Source organism: Lacerta agilis, chromosome 1, assembly GCF_009819535.1.
Source record: "Lacerta agilis isolate rLacAgi1 chromosome 1, rLacAgi1.pri, whole genome shotgun sequence".
Taxonomy (NCBI): Eukaryota; Metazoa; Chordata; class Lepidosauria; order Squamata; family Lacertidae; genus Lacerta; species Lacerta agilis.
The window spans coordinates 120552436-120569350 of record NC_046312.1 but is presented as its reverse complement, the minus strand read 5'-3'; the positions used below and the strand labels follow the sequence as shown (position 1 = coordinate 120569350).

At 46.5% G+C, this 16915-nt stretch overlaps 1 protein-coding gene across 1 annotated transcript in view; it reads right to left on the bottom strand.

Annotated features, from left to right (window-relative positions):
- The window catches only part of TMEFF2 (transmembrane protein with EGF like and two follistatin like domains 2), a 250904-nt gene extending 243370 nt beyond the window's left edge, over nucleotides 1–7534 (bottom strand). Inside the window, 2 exon segments of the mRNA XM_033168959.1 lie at nucleotides 4448–4557; nucleotides 6819–7534. Coding sequence (XP_033024850.1) covers nucleotides 4448–4557; nucleotides 6819–6996 — 288 coding nt within the window. The 5' untranslated portion in view covers nucleotides 6997–7534.
- Nucleotides 7535–16915: the final 9381 nt, after the last annotated feature.

Sequence of the window (16915 nt, the reverse complement as noted above, 5' to 3'; positions counted from 1 at the left end):
AATAGTAAAATTCATGTTAAATTGCTGTTTTAGGGGTTGTTTTTAAAATTCTGGAATGGATTAATCCATTTTGCATTACTTTCTATGGGAAAGCGTGCCTTGGTTTTGGAACGCTTTGGTTTTGGAATGGACTTCCGGAGCGATTAAGTTTGAGAAGCAACGTACCACTGTAGTGAGCCACAGCTCACAGCCCTTTGGGACTGACTAAAGGTAAAGGGACCCCTGACCATTAGGTCCAGTCATGTCCGACTCTGGGGTTGTGGGGCTCATCTTGCGTTACTGGCCGAGGGAGCCGGCGTACAGCTTCCGGGTCATGTGGCCAGCATGACAAAGCCGCTTCTGGCGAACCAGAGCAGCGCACGGAAACGCCATTTACCTTCCCGCCAGAGCGGTACCTATTTATCTACTTGCACTTTGATGTGCTTTCGAACTGCTAGGTGGGCAGGAGCTGGGACTGAGCAACGGGAGCTCACCCCGTCATGGGGATTCGAAACGCCGACCTTCTGATCAGCAAGTCCTAGGCTCTGTAGTTTAACCCCAAGCGCCACCCGCGTCCCTTTGACTACCAGGGACCAAATAAGCTCCCTGGGTTCATTGCCTGCTTGACACTTTTGGAACAAGACAGGGAAGTGCCAAGCATCTGGCCAGCCAGAATTCAATGAGCTGCTGGTCACAAGTTGTGCAGGCCTGATTTGACCCATGTAGTCATACCACCAACCAGCCTTGGTCAACTCCCATCAGCTACAGCCAGCACATCTGGAAAGCAGCAGGATGGCAAAGCTTGTGCCAGATGGAATGTCCTCTGGAAGGCCAGCACCAGTCCCACCAATTAATATTATGCTAATGGAGCCACATAATGCAGCTCTGAAGACAACTAGTCCAGTATCATAGGTCTTCAAATTCTTCACCAAGGGCTACCATTGCACTTGATGAATGATCAACAATGGACACAGAAGGGCTGCACCACAGATTCATAGAAGCATTATATTTGTGTCCAGTCTTATTCAGGACAGCTTGGAGTGGTGTTTTTTTAATGTCTTATTGAAGACTGGCTTGTATTAGGGCCAGCCTGAGTCATGGCCATCATTTATAATGTCACTGGCTTGTACAATATGGGCAGCAGGTGTACAATAAGCAAGTCCAGGGCAAGAGGAACAGAACGTACTCCCAACATTGTCCAAAGGCAATCCCAGCCATCCCATTTTCATCTAATTTCTCTGTGTGCTTTAACATGATTTCCAGACCCAGTCTCGGAGCTTATTGAATAGCCTGGGGCAAAGCGCTGTAGAAAGTATCTCATCTCGATCTTTCTCCCCTGTATATAACACACACACACACACACACACACACACACTTCCCAGTGTTCAATGCCACTCTGCCATACCAAGTGGAAGTTCTCTTTGTCAGAGTTAAAAGGCTGAAATCCTGCACACGTGGAAGAGGGGGCAAAGTCTTCTCTCTCATTTTCCAGCACAATTCAAAGTGTTGGTGCTGACCTTTAAAGCCCTAAAGGCCTCGCCTGTATACCTGAAGGAGCGTCTCCACCCCCATCATTTGCCCGACACTGAGGTCCGGCGAGGGCCTTCTGGCAGTTCCCTCACTGCGAGAAGCAAAGCTACAGGGAACCAGGCAGAGGGCCTTCTCGGTAGTGGCACCTGCCCTGTGGAATGCCCTCCCATCAGATGTCAAAGAGATAAACAACTACCTGACATTTAGCAAACACCTGAAGGCAGCCCTGTCTAGGAAGATTTTAGCGTGTGACATTTTAATGTATTTTAATCTTTATTGGAAGCTGCCCAGAGTGGGGTAAACCCAGCCGGATGGGTGGGGTACAAATAAATTGTTGTTGTTGTTGTTTTGTTATTCCAGAAACTGGAGTTACCCAGAAAGTGGGAATATCTCTTTACATTTCCCATTCCCTTATATAAGGCGGGGTGGGAATAAATCACAGCACTTGACAACAGTACAACCTCTCTCTCTCTCTCTCTCTCTCTCTCTCTCTCTCTCTCTCACACACCACACACACACACACACTCACAATGACCTACACAATTATTCCCTACAGAGATGCAAAAACTCCTCATAATAATGTGTGTGTGTGTGTTTTGCTAAGTAGTTCTGTTTTCCAGCACAAGTTCAGAAAGGGCTGAAACAAGGCCAGGACTCACCGGGGCTCAGTCCCAGGTTCTGTTTCCAACCTGCCCCTCAACTTGTGCCTTTAGCAGCAGCTTGATTGGCAGCAATTAGGAGGAAGCAATGCTCATCTGCACTACTCCACAAAAAAAAAGCTTTGCCAGACGATTTCTGCAGATCAATCCTCAGCTAAAAGCGCAGGAGCAAGTTCTCTCGGGCCAATTGGCAACCCTACCTGGAACATTTTTTTTTTTTTTGCCTGCTCAGTGAATAACTACAGCCAGGGCCCCCACACTCAGGATGAAGGAGGGGGGGCTTTCAAGGCAGATGACTTTCAGGAAGAGTTGAGATCCAAGGACTGAGTCCCTTGTTAGAGAATTGGCACGGGGTTCAGAGATTGCAAGCACCTTAAATGAATTTTGCATAACTGTATCTAGGCACTCATATTGTATTATTTCAGAAACATTTATAACTTACTGTTGGGTTTTTAAAAGTTTTTTTTTTTTAGTTACTGTTCAGCATGGAAATTAGACTTGTAAGTTAAGGTATACATTAAAGAAAGCTATCATATACTTGTGTTTTTTGTAGAAACAGCTGCTGCTTTAAAACAAAACAAAAGCCAACTTCAGTTCTTCCATGTTCACTAACTTCAAACCTACTGCAAAGCCAAACTGGAACCAGGCAGAAGAAACTAAGTGTACTCTGTGTCTCATTTAATTTCACTGCCGGTGGCTCTGAGTTTGCTGCTTTTACCCACCAGGCAGCGATACAAGGACAGAGCATTAAATCAATCTCTTGGGAAGGAACAACTTGCAAAGTAACTAAGAATCTTAGACTTCTACAGAGCATCCTTGTTCCCTTCTCCTTTTGACAAGAACCGTCCTTAAATATTTACGTTTGAATGTAATTTCATATAGCTATTTAGAGATAGGTGGAGAAGTAATGTGCCAAGCAGAATAATTTTTAGCAAGGAAGATTATGTAGCTCTGATACTTAATTTAGGGATTGATTTGGCACCGGTTATGAAATGCTATACAAGCTTAACGGTGTATTTCCTCTGTTAAAACCAAAACATACATTTCAAATACAATATATTGTGACACTGAACAGTGAGGTGGGCAGGTGTGTGTGTTTGGTTGTTCACTTGCAATTATACAAAGAATCCCTAGGCTTGCCACACCCTCTCCAACCTGGTGCCTTTCAGAAGTTGGACTACAACTCCCATCATCCTCGACCATCGGCTAGGTTGCCTGTGTGATGGGAACTGGAGTCCAATGCCATTTGGAGGGTGAACCAGCTTGGGAAATACTGGCTCACCATAACAAATCTATCTTAAAGTGCACAGCAAACTATAGTACAGATTAGATGCATTTTAAAATATGCAAGATAAAGACCTGAACACCTATGCAAAATATAGATTCCATACTGAAATAAATGAATTTTAATTACTATGTTGAGAGGTAGTAATGATACTCATCCTCCACCGAGGTTCCATTAGTGTATCAACTTCAGACCATTACATGGATGTAAATCCCATTGCCTTCAACACAATCTACTTCACATTTGTTTGAGAATGCAGATTTAAGCCACTTTAGGCAGACTTGTGTGAAAATATGGTCTCCTGGAATAGGCAGGACTTATGCATTGTTCCATGCAATGTTTACTTTCAGGTACAAGCTATACAAACACCCACCACAGTTCAATTAAAGTTTTTGATGTAGCCCTTACGATAACGTTCAGTCTCAGCAAAATGCATGAAAGTTTGGCCACTAACAACAGGGATTGCACCGTCAAAATCAACGGGACTCAGTCTGTTCAAGCAGCCTTGAAGCTTCCTTGGATTTTGAATTAGAATTGCAATTTAGCTTGAAATGTTCTCTCCCCATGAATTAAGGAGCATTGTTGAATTACGCACTGCCTTAACTTGCCTTTGGTATATCAAAGCCGTCTTACAAATCAACTTCTCCGCAACTATTTCAGTGGCTTCCTGGTTGTATAAAGATGCTATATGTTTGGCTGAATTGAAAAAGGACAGAAAATCCCAATTCCGAAAAGGCCACGCAGCTGAACCCTGCACACACAACCTGAAGCTGACCACCCAAAAGAGGCATTTGGAAAACACACATTTTCCCAGAGAATCTTCTATCTTCTTGACACCAGTTGGCTACCCTGCCAGCACCTTAGACTAGCTGCCAGGTTTTCACTCTGACTTCTGCATGCAGAGAAATAAATTGCCCAGTGATGGGTTGTAAAGGGAGATCCCTGATTTGTATTCTCATTAGTGAATTAAGGAAGGAGAGATCAATCTTCTTACCTTGAACTGACAGACGCAAGTCACGGTGTCTCCAATTCTTAAGCACTCTCCGTCAAATTTACAGGTATTGGTGTCGCAGAGAAAGAGATCATTTTCTCTGTCATCATAACCTCAAACGCAAAGAGAAAAAGCTGTCAGCTTTGGGTCTGGCAAGGAATATCAGGAGGCCAGGCACACCTAACATTGTTGAAAGCAATGTGCAGTCTATGGTTGTCTTCTCATCCTCACTTTGCCTTGTTCTTGCCCGTTTCCAGGAGTTTGCAGTCCCTGTTAATCTCCCAGCTCCTCCTCTCCTTCTTCTATGAAAGTAGTTTCCATTTCCACAAAAAAAATCAAGCATTTGGTTGCAAAGCAACATGATTCTGTAGTACCCCTCCCCATTAAATCTTCTGATCCAAAGTCTTAGAATGGGCATTTCTCCAGGCAGTGACATAACAAAGCCCCTAATAATAAAGATAAACAGGCTATGTGCTTTTTGTGATAGGCTGTCTGATTCCAATGAAGATTGATCACCTCCAGGTTAATAGGAGGGTGCCAGGCTCTCGACAGAGCTGCTGAAAGGAGAACCAGCTCCTTTCCTCCAGTTTTGACAGGCAGGCTAACAAATCTGGCTGGAGATTCAGCTCATGATGCCAGCTCAGATTTCAGACCTCAGCTAGTTGCCATCCTACTTGGAGAGTGTGTAGCAAGGTATGAAGCCAAACAGCCATATTGGCTCGAAAGCCGTCAAGATTGTGTTCTATTGATTTTATTAACATCTCTGTGTTCCTAGCCATGTCCTGGTTGTGCAATAAAAATGGAAACACCACCCATAGAGCAAAAGTGACTTATTGACCCATGATGATATTGTGTGTGTGTGTGTGTGTGTGTGTGTGTGTGTGGTGTATTTACACAAACACATACACACACACATACATACTGCACTGAACTATGGCATTCTAGTTATACACCCAAAGTAATCCCCGGGGTAATTCAAAATAAATAAATCATAGAGCCACAGTGCTGGGCTAAATAATGCTGGTTTTTTGCTGCAGAGGTTATTGTAACTTGAGATACGGTAAAGTACTGTGTTTCCCATAGTTTGTGAAATCAGATTTGATTTATAAGATAGAAGCAACATGCTCTGTTATCTATCCAGCACATCTGCTGAGAGGAAATGTAGGTGTTTTGTTTAAGATACAAAGTTACACAGCATTTTTAGCGAAGGGCAAACGGCATCAAAACCTACTAGCGTGTTTGGAAATGTCTCTGTGTTCAGCTGTAGATACACATCTATAGCTGCATGCACAATGTTTATTTTTCTCTCTCTGTGTGTGTGTGTTTAAAATAAAATAAAATCTGGAGATGCAGCCTGCAAAAGAAGGTACTCCCAGAAGCATTTGCAAACCAGGATTGTGTGGGGAAGAAGTGTACAAATGGTAAACACACTCCAGACAGAACTACAATTAACCTATTGAGGATGAGTCTGGTCATAGGAAAAGACAACCGATGGAGAGAGGGGAGGTAGCTCCCCACAGCTTCTTCCTGATTCAATTAGTACATTTTACTTGAACTGTGTCTGGCAAACCACTTTAAGCAGGGCTGAAGCTGACTGGAGAAATAAGGAGAAGGCAAGTCTGTTTCATGACAGAAAGAGGAGGAAAGAGCCTCAGGAGCCAATTCTAGATAATCTTGCTTTGTGTGCTGTGTGAATTTTGGGAATAAACACTTGCTCTAAGTTCCCTTCAAGAACAACAGGATTCCTTAAAAAAAAAGCTAAGAGAAAAAAGCAGAGAGAGAAAGAGGTTTTAGGCAACCCCAACTCTGTTTTAAAAATAATATACAGCTATGGATGCTCTTAAAAGCTTTAAGGCAGATGGGAAGAAGAAGAAGAAAAAAATGCTTTCCAGATTAGCAAATTTGCTGTTTCTTCGAAAGGAGATCTAATCCAGCCTGCAAGATCTATGACTTCTCAGAGAATCACAACTTGATTTATAGCATCCTGCCCGTCTCTCTCCTGCTCCAACTTTTAACACTTCTAAAAAAAACAATAAAAGATCCACCCTTAGCGAGTTACCTGACTGCGTCCAGACTGTGCAAGTCTGCAGAGATTATAATCAAAAGCCCATTTGGCACAGGCAATTAAAAAGGTGGCGGGGCAAGTAGAGAAAGATCTATAGATACTTTCCTGCCCAGCCATTCTATTCCTTTCGCATCAAATCCGACCTGCAATTTCCAGACAGCTGCGCGATGTGCCAGAGAGGTTTTGAGAGACTGGCTCAACCCCACCCCTCCGATCTCTTTTTAGAATATGCTTTCCTTTAGAGATGGATGGGCATCGCTGTACATTTCTCTCCCCCCCCACACCCCCGCTCCCGCTCCCCAAGCTTACCAGAGCAATTCCAGCCGGTAGGCGTTTGGCAGTCACTTAAGGAGGTAGGGAAAGCTGCAAGTTTCGCCGGTCGGGCTACGATGAGAAACAACACCGGCAGGAGCAACCAGCAAAAGCAATCGCAAAGTGTCCAGCCGCTGCTCCACTGCCGAGGTGGGGGGAATTCCCACAACACCATGACTTCGTAACTCAACTCTGCAGCCGCAGCAAGAGGGAACAGCAGCTTCCCCCAAAAAGCGAATGGCTCTCTCGGGCTGACGGGGGGATCCTTAGCATCCCGGGGGCCCCAGCCAACAGCAGGTTAGGAAGAGGCACCCAAGTCCTGGCATGTTGATGATACCGAGGGTGGTGGTGGTGATGATGATGATCCTGAGAGTTTCAGCAGAGATATCCAGGGGCCTGGCCCAGCCCGGGGAACGGCATGAGCAGGGATGGTCAGAAGGAAGAAGAGAGGAGGAGGAGGAGGACCAGGAGGCAGGAGCAGCCGCTGCCATAAAGGGGTCGGGCTGGGCTGGGCTTGGGGAAAAGAGAGTCAAGGCACCTCGCAGCTCCGCAGCCGCTGCCTCCTCTCCTGCTCTGCCGCCCATCCCTCTGGCGTTGGGAAGCAGCAGGTCCCCTCAGCCCGCCGGGGTCACGTGGCGCAGGCAGCGCGGGCCGTGATTGGACGAGCGGGATGCAGGTCCCTGCGAGGGAGGCGGAGGAGGAGGCGGCGGCAGCTGGAGCGAGAGATGCTGATGCTGCGCCCGCTCCGCGCTCGGCAAGGCGAGGCGCACCGGGGAGGCTCTCAGGCGACGGCGGCGGCAGCAGCAGCAGCACAGCCCCACCCTGGGAGCTGGCTGACTGGGGGACCATCCAGCAGGCAGAGCAAAGAGGAGAGAGGAGGAGGAGGGAGAAGCGGCTCCCGGAGGAGGATGGATTGGCAGGGTTGGTGGTGGGGGGGGGGCAAAAGAAGGGCGGCAGCAGCTGCACCTTGCCAGGTAAAACAGCCGCCCCCGTCCGTCACCTGGCGGGGGGGGGGAAATCCCGGCTGGATCTGCAGCGAGGAGCGTCGGGCGCACTGTGGAGCCGCGGGCGCTTCCCCGCTGCTGCACTGGCGAGGAGTGACTGAGAAAAGGCACGCACTCCTTGCACTCAGCCCCAGTCACCAGGCATGGGAAGTTGGCTGCGGTCAGCACGCATGTGCAAGCGCTGTTGGCGAGTGTGTGTGTGTGCGCGCGCGGCGTTGCATTGACCTGCATGTCTCCAAAGTGGCCCCGTCGGCGTGCATGCTCGCTACCTGATCCACCTGTGGGCTGTTGTCTAAAGGACTCGGAGCGCCGAGGCGAGTGCCCGGCTTGGAGCACCTCGCAGGAAAGCCTCGTATCCCCACGGAGGCTTGGGTCATATGCGCGGAGGATGTTCCCCTTGCGCGGGGTCCCCACGGGTGGACTCCTCCCGCCACCAGGTTGGCCACTGCGCTCTCTCGGATCGGCTGCTCCTACGTGGCCACCTGCAGTGCCTCCTTGAGAGATTTCGAAGTTCCTAGTCGCGATCTAAAGGGTGTGTTGCTTCCCCCCACCCTCCATGCAGCGGAGGGAGAAGGAGGGGCGGGGAGGAGAAAGAATAAAGCGGCTGTCACGCGAGAAACCGCAGATCGGATGCGAAAAGGGACAAATGGACCAGAAGGCAGATATCCAAAGGTGGTGACATCCAGCGCGCTCTCGGAGGCGGGTGTCCTCTTCCGGGAGAACTGGTGCGGCCGATTCCCCGCTTGACTCCCGCAGAGCCATCCTTGGAGCTAGCCATAGGAACCGAGGTCCCTTCTGTCCCCCCAATAAAATATTTGAGGGGCGCCCCCCCAAGTTGATGGACAATGCCATTCAAATGATTCCCGTGTGCTGCGTCTGGTGATCGATTACGTGGGCTCTCCGATATTTTATTTAAGTTTGGACCCCTGGAGCTAGTAATCGTCGGGTGAGGGCTTTTCAGTAGGTCTTGGGTGGGGTGGGGGCGGGGGCAAGGAGATGAGGGATCTCTTAAGTTTGCCACCACCATCAGGGCCACTTGGACATACTGTAGATTATAGAAGAGATTCCCTTGCCTTCTCCCTTCCGCCTTCCGAACTCCCCACACACACCTGCACAGATGCGCAGGCCCAAATGTAGTTTTGACTGTGGGTGCGTGCATGCTTGTTTAGTTATTTTTTTTAAATCTCTTTGTTTTGTCCGGCTTTTGTCTTAACGGCGCTCTTCCGTCATCCAATCGCTCCCCTCACCTCCCAAAAAATAACTAGAGAGGGAGGCGAGGACCCTGTCTTTCTGAAGCCAGGAGAAAGAATTAATTTGGATTTCTTTCCCCTCTCTCCGCTCCCTCTCCGTGGAAAAGAGTCACACTCTGCCTCACATAACAGAACTGGTGGTGGAAGAGGAGCTAAGCTCTCCGCACTCACCAGCTCCAAGTGACCCGTCTCTCTCTCTCTCTCTCTCTCTCTCTCCTCTCTCTCTCTCTCTCTTCTCTCTCCTCCTCTCTCTCTCTCTCTCTCTCTCTCTCTCTCTCTCCCTCTCTCTCTCGCGCGTATGCCAGAGAGCTGGGATCTGTCTCGTCCAGGTAAGGATTCCGCTACCCCCTCCCACCCCCCACCTCCATCCAGCCCCCACATATCCCGCCCCTCTTCACACTCTTGTTCTCCTTTCTCCACAAAGGCTCCATTTTTACGCGCCCCCCCCCGCGCGCAAACCCTCCCAGTAACCCAACCCAGCAGAGATCAATTTGACCAGACGGCATCAAAGAAATCGTTTGCTAGACAACAGCAGCTTAATGCATTTTATAGGAGGAAAGATGGCCATTAAAAAGAGCGAAAGGGAACTGTCATCTAATATCCAAGGAAGGAAGGAAGGAAGGAAGATCGCGCCTTGAACCCGAGTTCTGTACACAGAACAACGCTTGTGGCTTAGCTAACGATTTTGCAACCTTCGAACTTGCAAGGCGCGCCAGACTTTCTTTCAAAGCAGCCAGGGAGGTAGGCTGAGCAGCTTCGTATGAAAAAGAACCCACTGCAGCAAAAAAAAAAAAATAAAAATGCATACGATATAATTACGTTGATAAATGAACCTCGCGAAGCTTCTGAGTCCAAACATTGAAGGTCCTGGGAGATGACCACGTACCTTCGCAATAACCTTTAGCCACTATTCCAGGGAATCCGAAATAAGTGCACAACCACGCAGACCCTCCTGCAAAACACACGCACCAACTTCAGCAGAGTTAATGGCTGTGAAGGATTAAGAAGTGCAAGTACATCCCGTCAAGATCTCCCCCACCCTTTTTTTGGGGCATCTGAATTATTGAACTGCTGCACAATACATTCCCCCCCCCACACCTCTCTCTGCAAACGTTTGGGTTTTTTCCCCTTTCTCTTTTCTGTCGCTTCATTTGTACAGACTATATCAGTAGCCACGGAGCAGACCCACAAAACTCCACCATGTGGCAGGAGAACATCATCAGTCACTGGATATTGCATTATGGAAGAAGCAGTTAAATAAATAAATGGCTCCTAAATGAATTCCTAGAGTTAGATGCTGTCAGGTGGAGAGCTGGAGGAGAGACGGATCACTTAAGGGTTTTATGATCAGAGGATTTTAAAAGGCGGAGCAGAGTGTTTCTAATTATTTCAGTGTTGTTGTTGTTGTTGTTGTTGTTTTAAAAAACCTAACAAAATATAAAATCAAAAAGTCCTTCCAGTAGCACCTTAGAGACCAACTAAGTTTGTTCTTGGTATGAGCTTTCGTGTGGTATGAAGAAGTGTGCATGCACACGAAAGCTCATACCAAGAACAAACTTAGTTGGTCTCTAAGGTGCTACTGGAAGGAATCTCTATGGTAGTTTTTTGTTATGTGAATGGTGCTGGAAACCCCCTGGGTGGGTTATGTTGACCTCTTGGGGACTGCAGACCACCAGTCGAGAACCACTGCTCTATACAGTGCACAACTATGCACACATCACACCGAACCTGGAAGTGACCTGAAATGTCACAGAAACATCACAAAAAGGGATAGAATGGGATCTTTGAAGGCTTTATCAAAGTTGTTTCAAATATACGCAATTCCACTTAAACATGCAGTGCCTTGGAACGTAACCCCCGTGTAAATTGGGAGTTGTCTATACACCCCATTGAACTGAACAGGGCTTACTTCCTAGTAGGCATGCTCAGGACTGCATTGCAAGGAAACTCAGCAGCAGCAACCCTATTAAAGCAGCATCGTTCACAAAGTAACAAATTCTGGCCTGGAGATAAGAAGAGGAAACAAAAATGAGGGAATCACTACCCTTGGCAGTGCTTGCCTGGTTGCCGTAATATTGCAGACCAGGGCTAAATCACAGCAGTAGACTAGCTCCCCAAATAAGATGCTAACCACTTATTTCCATAGTCCCGAGTGCTACATGTGTTACCTTGAGGCACTCTTCTAATCCTGTAGGGTAGATCACCTCCAGATTGCAGGAAAGTGGGCTGAGGTTGGAAGCAGGGTGGTCTGCTCAACGACACTGTAGTCTCCTGAACCAGGAGGTACTGATGGGAAGTCCCACTGGAATGCACGATCCCACGACAGATGTCAGCACACAGTCTGACAGGTCCGAAGTCCACATACCGAGTCCAGTCAGGTCAGGTTCTGCAGCTGAACCAGGGATCAGGTCAGGGTACCTGCAGATCAGGGAACCAGGCAGAGAGCTTTCTCAGTAGTGGCGCCCGACCTGTGGAATGCCCTCCCATCAGATGTCAAGGGAATAAACAACTATCTGACTTTTAGAAGACATCTGAAGGCAGCCCTGTTTAGGGGAGTTTTTAATGTCTGATGTTTTATCGTGTTTTTAATATTCTGTTGGGAGCCTCCCAGAGTGGCTGGGGAAACGCAGCCAGATGGGTGGGGTATAAATAGTTGTTGTTGTTGTTGTTGTTGTTGTTGTTGTTGTTGTGTTGTTGTTGTTGTTATACACGTCTTTGTAGCTGGATTACCATTTTAAGTCTGCCTGAACAAAGCTGTCTCTTACTCTTCAACAAGTATTATGAGTGAGTGAGTATGTGTGTGTGTGTGTGTGTGTGTATATATATATATATATATATATATATATATATATATATATATATATATATATATATTACCATTTACAAGATTGTTTGTGTGATTATTGTTTTAAGGGGGGGGAGGGGGAATACCAGGAGAATCCAGTCTGCCTTAAAGCACCCTGGATTACTTAAACTGAAAGGCTAAAACGAGCCCATCTAAGCTTCCCCTTTAAGCTGCAAAGGGACGCACTCTGCTAAATACAGCTTTATTCTAAGAATGTAGCCCTGATTTATGTGCTACAAAAGGGAGGACGGAAGTGAGGAAGGAAGGATAATATCTAATAAATATATCCTCTTCTAGCAGCTACACACATCCCTACACTACCAGCCACTGTGCCCTGTTCTTAGCCAAGTGGAGCCAGCCGCCACCATCAAGTCTTTCTGGTCAGTGCATGCTTGTCTCTCATAGCGAAAGAATGCCCCAAATCACCAAGCTGTTTGCATCCTCTTTAGGACGATACACTAATAGGGTTGTTCCAGTTTCTGACCGTTGACACCTGATGTAAGGTGTGTCCCCAGGATACTTTGCTCTTGAACGATTGTGCTCGAGCCTTATGGACATCCTCATCTCTTGCCTGGCGTATGCTGAAGCAAAAGGGATGGCCAGCTGGCAGCCACAGCTGCATCCCAATCTCTACAGCCTCTCTATGCCAGGTGGGAAGCTGGCCACATATGACTTGGCAGATGCTCTTCCCAGTGTGAAATGAAAGGATGCTCCGGAGGCCTTTGCAGATGCTTTTCGGGTGGCTTCTTCTTTTGGACTGGGATGTGGTATAACCACATTACTCCAGGCGATAAGTACAGGAAGTGCGTGTACCATTGAGATCAATTAGTTAAATACCCAACTGCTCATTTCAGCCCTACAGTTTTGAATGGGACTTAGGTCGTGGCTGACTTTTGCAGGATTGAGTTTGGTCGACGTTTCAGCCCTATGAAGGCGCATCTTGTTCTACCTCTGCATTCCCTCCCTCCCCCCCCCCAAAATAAATAAATCCAAAATGACTCTACATCTATAAAAAAAAACCTCAGGAAACACGACCTCAAAGCATCTTTCTGTCTCACATAGACTTTTAAAAATGCAGTAGTGAAACATTTCTTTTGCAACTGCGGAGGAAAATGTTTTATTTTGAAAAATAGGAAGGTAGATAAGTAAAAAAAAAAAGGAAAAGGGAATAAGGCAGTAGTTTAAAATGATCTAAATGAGCCAGAATATACTCAAAGACGGGACGTGGGTGCGCTGTGGGTTAAACCACAGAGCCTAGGGCTTGCTGATCAGAAGGTCGGCGGTTCGAATCCCCGCGACGGGGTGAGCTCCTGTTGCTCGGTCCCAGCTCCCGTTGCTCGGATCCCAGCTCCTGCCCACCTAGCAGTTCCAAAGCACGTCAGAATGCAAGTAGATAATAGGTACCGCTCCAGCGGGAAGGTAAACAGCGTTTCTGTGCGCTGCTATGGTTTCACAGAAGCGGCTTAGTCATGCTGACCACATGACTAGGAAGCTTTAGGCTGGCTCCCTCGGCCAGTAACGCAAGATGAATGTCGCAACCCCCAGAGTCGGACACAACTGGACCTGATGGTCAGGGGTCCCTTTACCTAACCCAAGTAAACAAAGGGACTCAGGTGTGGCTGTGGGTTTAAACCACAGAGCCTAGGGCTTGCTGATTGGAAGGTCGGCGGTTCGAATCCCCACGACGGGGTGAGCTCCCGTTGCTCGGTCCCGCTTCTGCCCACCTAGCAGTTCGAAAGCATGTCAAAGTGCAAGTAGATAAATATGTACCACTCTGGCGGGAAGGTAAACGGTGTTTCCATGCCCTGCTCTGGTTCGCCAGAAGCGGCTTTGTCATGCTGGCCACATGACCCGGAGCTGTACGCCGGCTCCCTCGGCCATTAATGCGAGATGAGCGCCACAACCCCAGAGTCGGACATGACTGGACCCTAATGGTCAGGGGTCCCTTTACCTTTATACTCAAAGACAGTTGACATGAGTTTATATAACATATCCATATCACCTTCATTTTATTTTTTTATTTTTTTTAAAACTCACACGTTTACTTGCAAAGGCTGTTTCAGGTTGAAAGTTGGAACTTCTGGAAGGGTAGAAATGTTTCCAGGGAATTTATTTATTTATTTATTTATTTTATGTGTTTGTACATTTTACAATGTCTTGTGTGTGTGAATGCCATTGCTTCCTTTAGATGTTTTATAACCATTTTTTTGCCTTGTTGCTTCTTCCTTCTCCCTCCTTAGAAACTTATATGGGTGATCTCATCCAATCAGGGATCATGGCCTTGATGACATCACAGCTCTCTGTAGATAACCATAACAAATCGAAAATTCTTTCTAGTAGCACCTTAGAGACCAACTGAGTTTGTTCCTGGTATGAGCTTTCGTGTGCATGCACACTTCTTCAGATACACATCTGAAGTATCTGAAGTATCTGAAGTATCTGAAGAATCTGAAGAATCTGAAGTATCTGAAGTATCTGAAGTATCTGAAGAAGTGTGCATGCACACGAAAGCTCATACCAGGAACAAACTCAGTTGGTCTCTAAGGTGCTACTAGAAAGAATTTCGATTTTGTTTTGACTATGGCAGACCAACACGGCTACCCACCTGTAACTGTAGATAACCATATTTGATTAGGTGATGCTGTAATGAGGACAAGTTAGGGCCTCTGAGAGCATGGCAATGTTTTCTGGATTAATCACATGGGTGAGCTAACCTGATTCTGGCCAACACAGTGAATGGAATGCCATATATATGCATGTATACGATTGTATGTCTCTATGGGTGCATTTAACTGACATAAAACTCTTTTGTTAAAAAATAATAACAATAATTCCAGGGTTGCTCACATAAGTAACAGCAATAAACAAACAGATAAAATAAAACTCAGTGTGATAAAGTGCTGATGGAAGCGCAAAAGATTGATAAAATTCAGCGGCATCAATACATTTAAAGCAGATTGAGTGATCTCCTGAAAAGTCAGGGTTGGTTGAACCTGAGTGGAACACACATGAATTGATCAATTCCTGGCATTTCTGCTGAACGGGATTTCAAAGGAAGACCTCTGCCTAAGAGTTATTGGAGACCTGCTCCAAGACATACAATGCTAAATGAGTAGTACAATCCTGTAAATGTTTACTCGGAAGTAAGTCCCATCAAGTTCAAGTGGGCTTACTTTCAGGATAGTAGGTATAGGATTGTAGCCTAAATGGACTAATGGTTTGAATCAGTATTAGGTAACTCCACATGCTTGTAACTGAAGCTTAAAACTAAGCTTGTAACTATACCCGCCAGCTGAAAATTGTCTTGGTGCACATCAACTGAACTGTAAATCATCTGTCCATTACATCAGGGGTGGGGAATCCATGACCTTCCAGATGTTGCAGGATTACAGTTTCCATCCATGGCCATGCCAGCTGTGGTTGATGGCTTTGTCCAACAACATCTGGGGGAGCCATAGGTTCTCCTCCCCTGTGTAGGGATGCACAAATCATCAATTTGGATGCCCCCAGTCAGTTCCTTGTTTTTTCAGTGAATTTGGTTTGCCACATTTCCATAACAGTTTGCTCATGAAATTTCTCAGTGTTTTAGGGCACATTTCTCCTAACGGACACAGTTTGTGTGCAATTTAGCTTAATATACCATTTTTTTGCTCCTGCCCACCTAGCAGTTCGAAAGCACGTCAAAGTGCAAGTAGATAAATAGGGACTGCTGCAGCGGGAAGGTAAACGTGGTTTCCGTGCGTTGCTCTGGTTCGCCAGAAGCGACTTTGTCATGCTGGCCACACGACCCGGAAGCTGTCTGTGGACAAACGCCGGCTCCCTCGGCCAGTAACGCGAGATGAGCACCGCAACCCCAGAGTCGGACACGACTGGACCTGATGGTCAGGGGTCGCTTTACCTTTACCTTACCATTTTTTGAAAGCAATCCCCCCTAATATAACACACTTCTGCGTGTTATTTTCAGTACTATATGCATGCTTTATATGTATTTATTGTATACATTTTGGGGTCAATAAACTGCAGCACAAAATGAGAATTTCAAACGAGAGCTGCATTTCAGTTTGCACAGTGGTTCAGCAAGTGTAAATCGTGGATATTTGCAATAAAATGTGAACTGAACCATGTTTCCCTCCCATCTTTATCACTGCATCTCTAAACGCATTGTAAGAAGTCTTCCTGACACTCAGTTTCAGAAGTCAATCTGCACACTCAGTGTCTATGAACTGTTTGATGGGTTCTGATCCACCATTTTGGAATCACAAACTAGCAGGAAGAAAATAAGACAGAATATGCAGTTGTCATATTGTATAGGTGATGGGTTTTATAGAGTCATAGAATGGTAGAATTGGAAAAGGACCCCAAGGGTCATCTAGTCCAACCCCCTGCAATGCAAGAATCTCAGCTAAGGCATCTATGACAGACGGTCACACAACCTCTGCTTAAAAACTTCCAATGAAAGAGACTCCACAATCTCCCGAGGGAGACCATTCCACTGGTGAACAAGCTCTTACTGTCAAAAAGTTTTCCTGTATGTTTAGTCGGAATCTCATTTCTTGTAACTTGAAGCCATTGGTTTGAATCCTACCCTCCAGGTTTATGACCTTCAGAATCTCAGATAAGAGGCTGTGTCTTACCCTCACCTCCTTTTGAAACATGGTAGCAAGAATCCACGGGGTTCCAACCATTCATCCAGGGTCTGTGTTCCTTTGGAGAATTGAGACACGACAGAGACTGTCATAGCTTTAAGAAATATGGTTTATTCACCTATTTGCACCTTCATTCAGATCTTACAGCATGATCATTTCAAGGGGGGCTTGTACAATGCAGCCAGTCTTCAGCCTGCCTGTCCAAGATGGCTCCCACTCTCTCTTCTTCCCAGAACACCCTGCTAAAAACTCTCTCTTCCTGTCCCCTCACACCCAGTTACCTTCCAAACCCTTGTCTCTGTTCTCACTTCAGAGCAGAGAGAAAGGACATTTCTCTTGCATTGCCCAT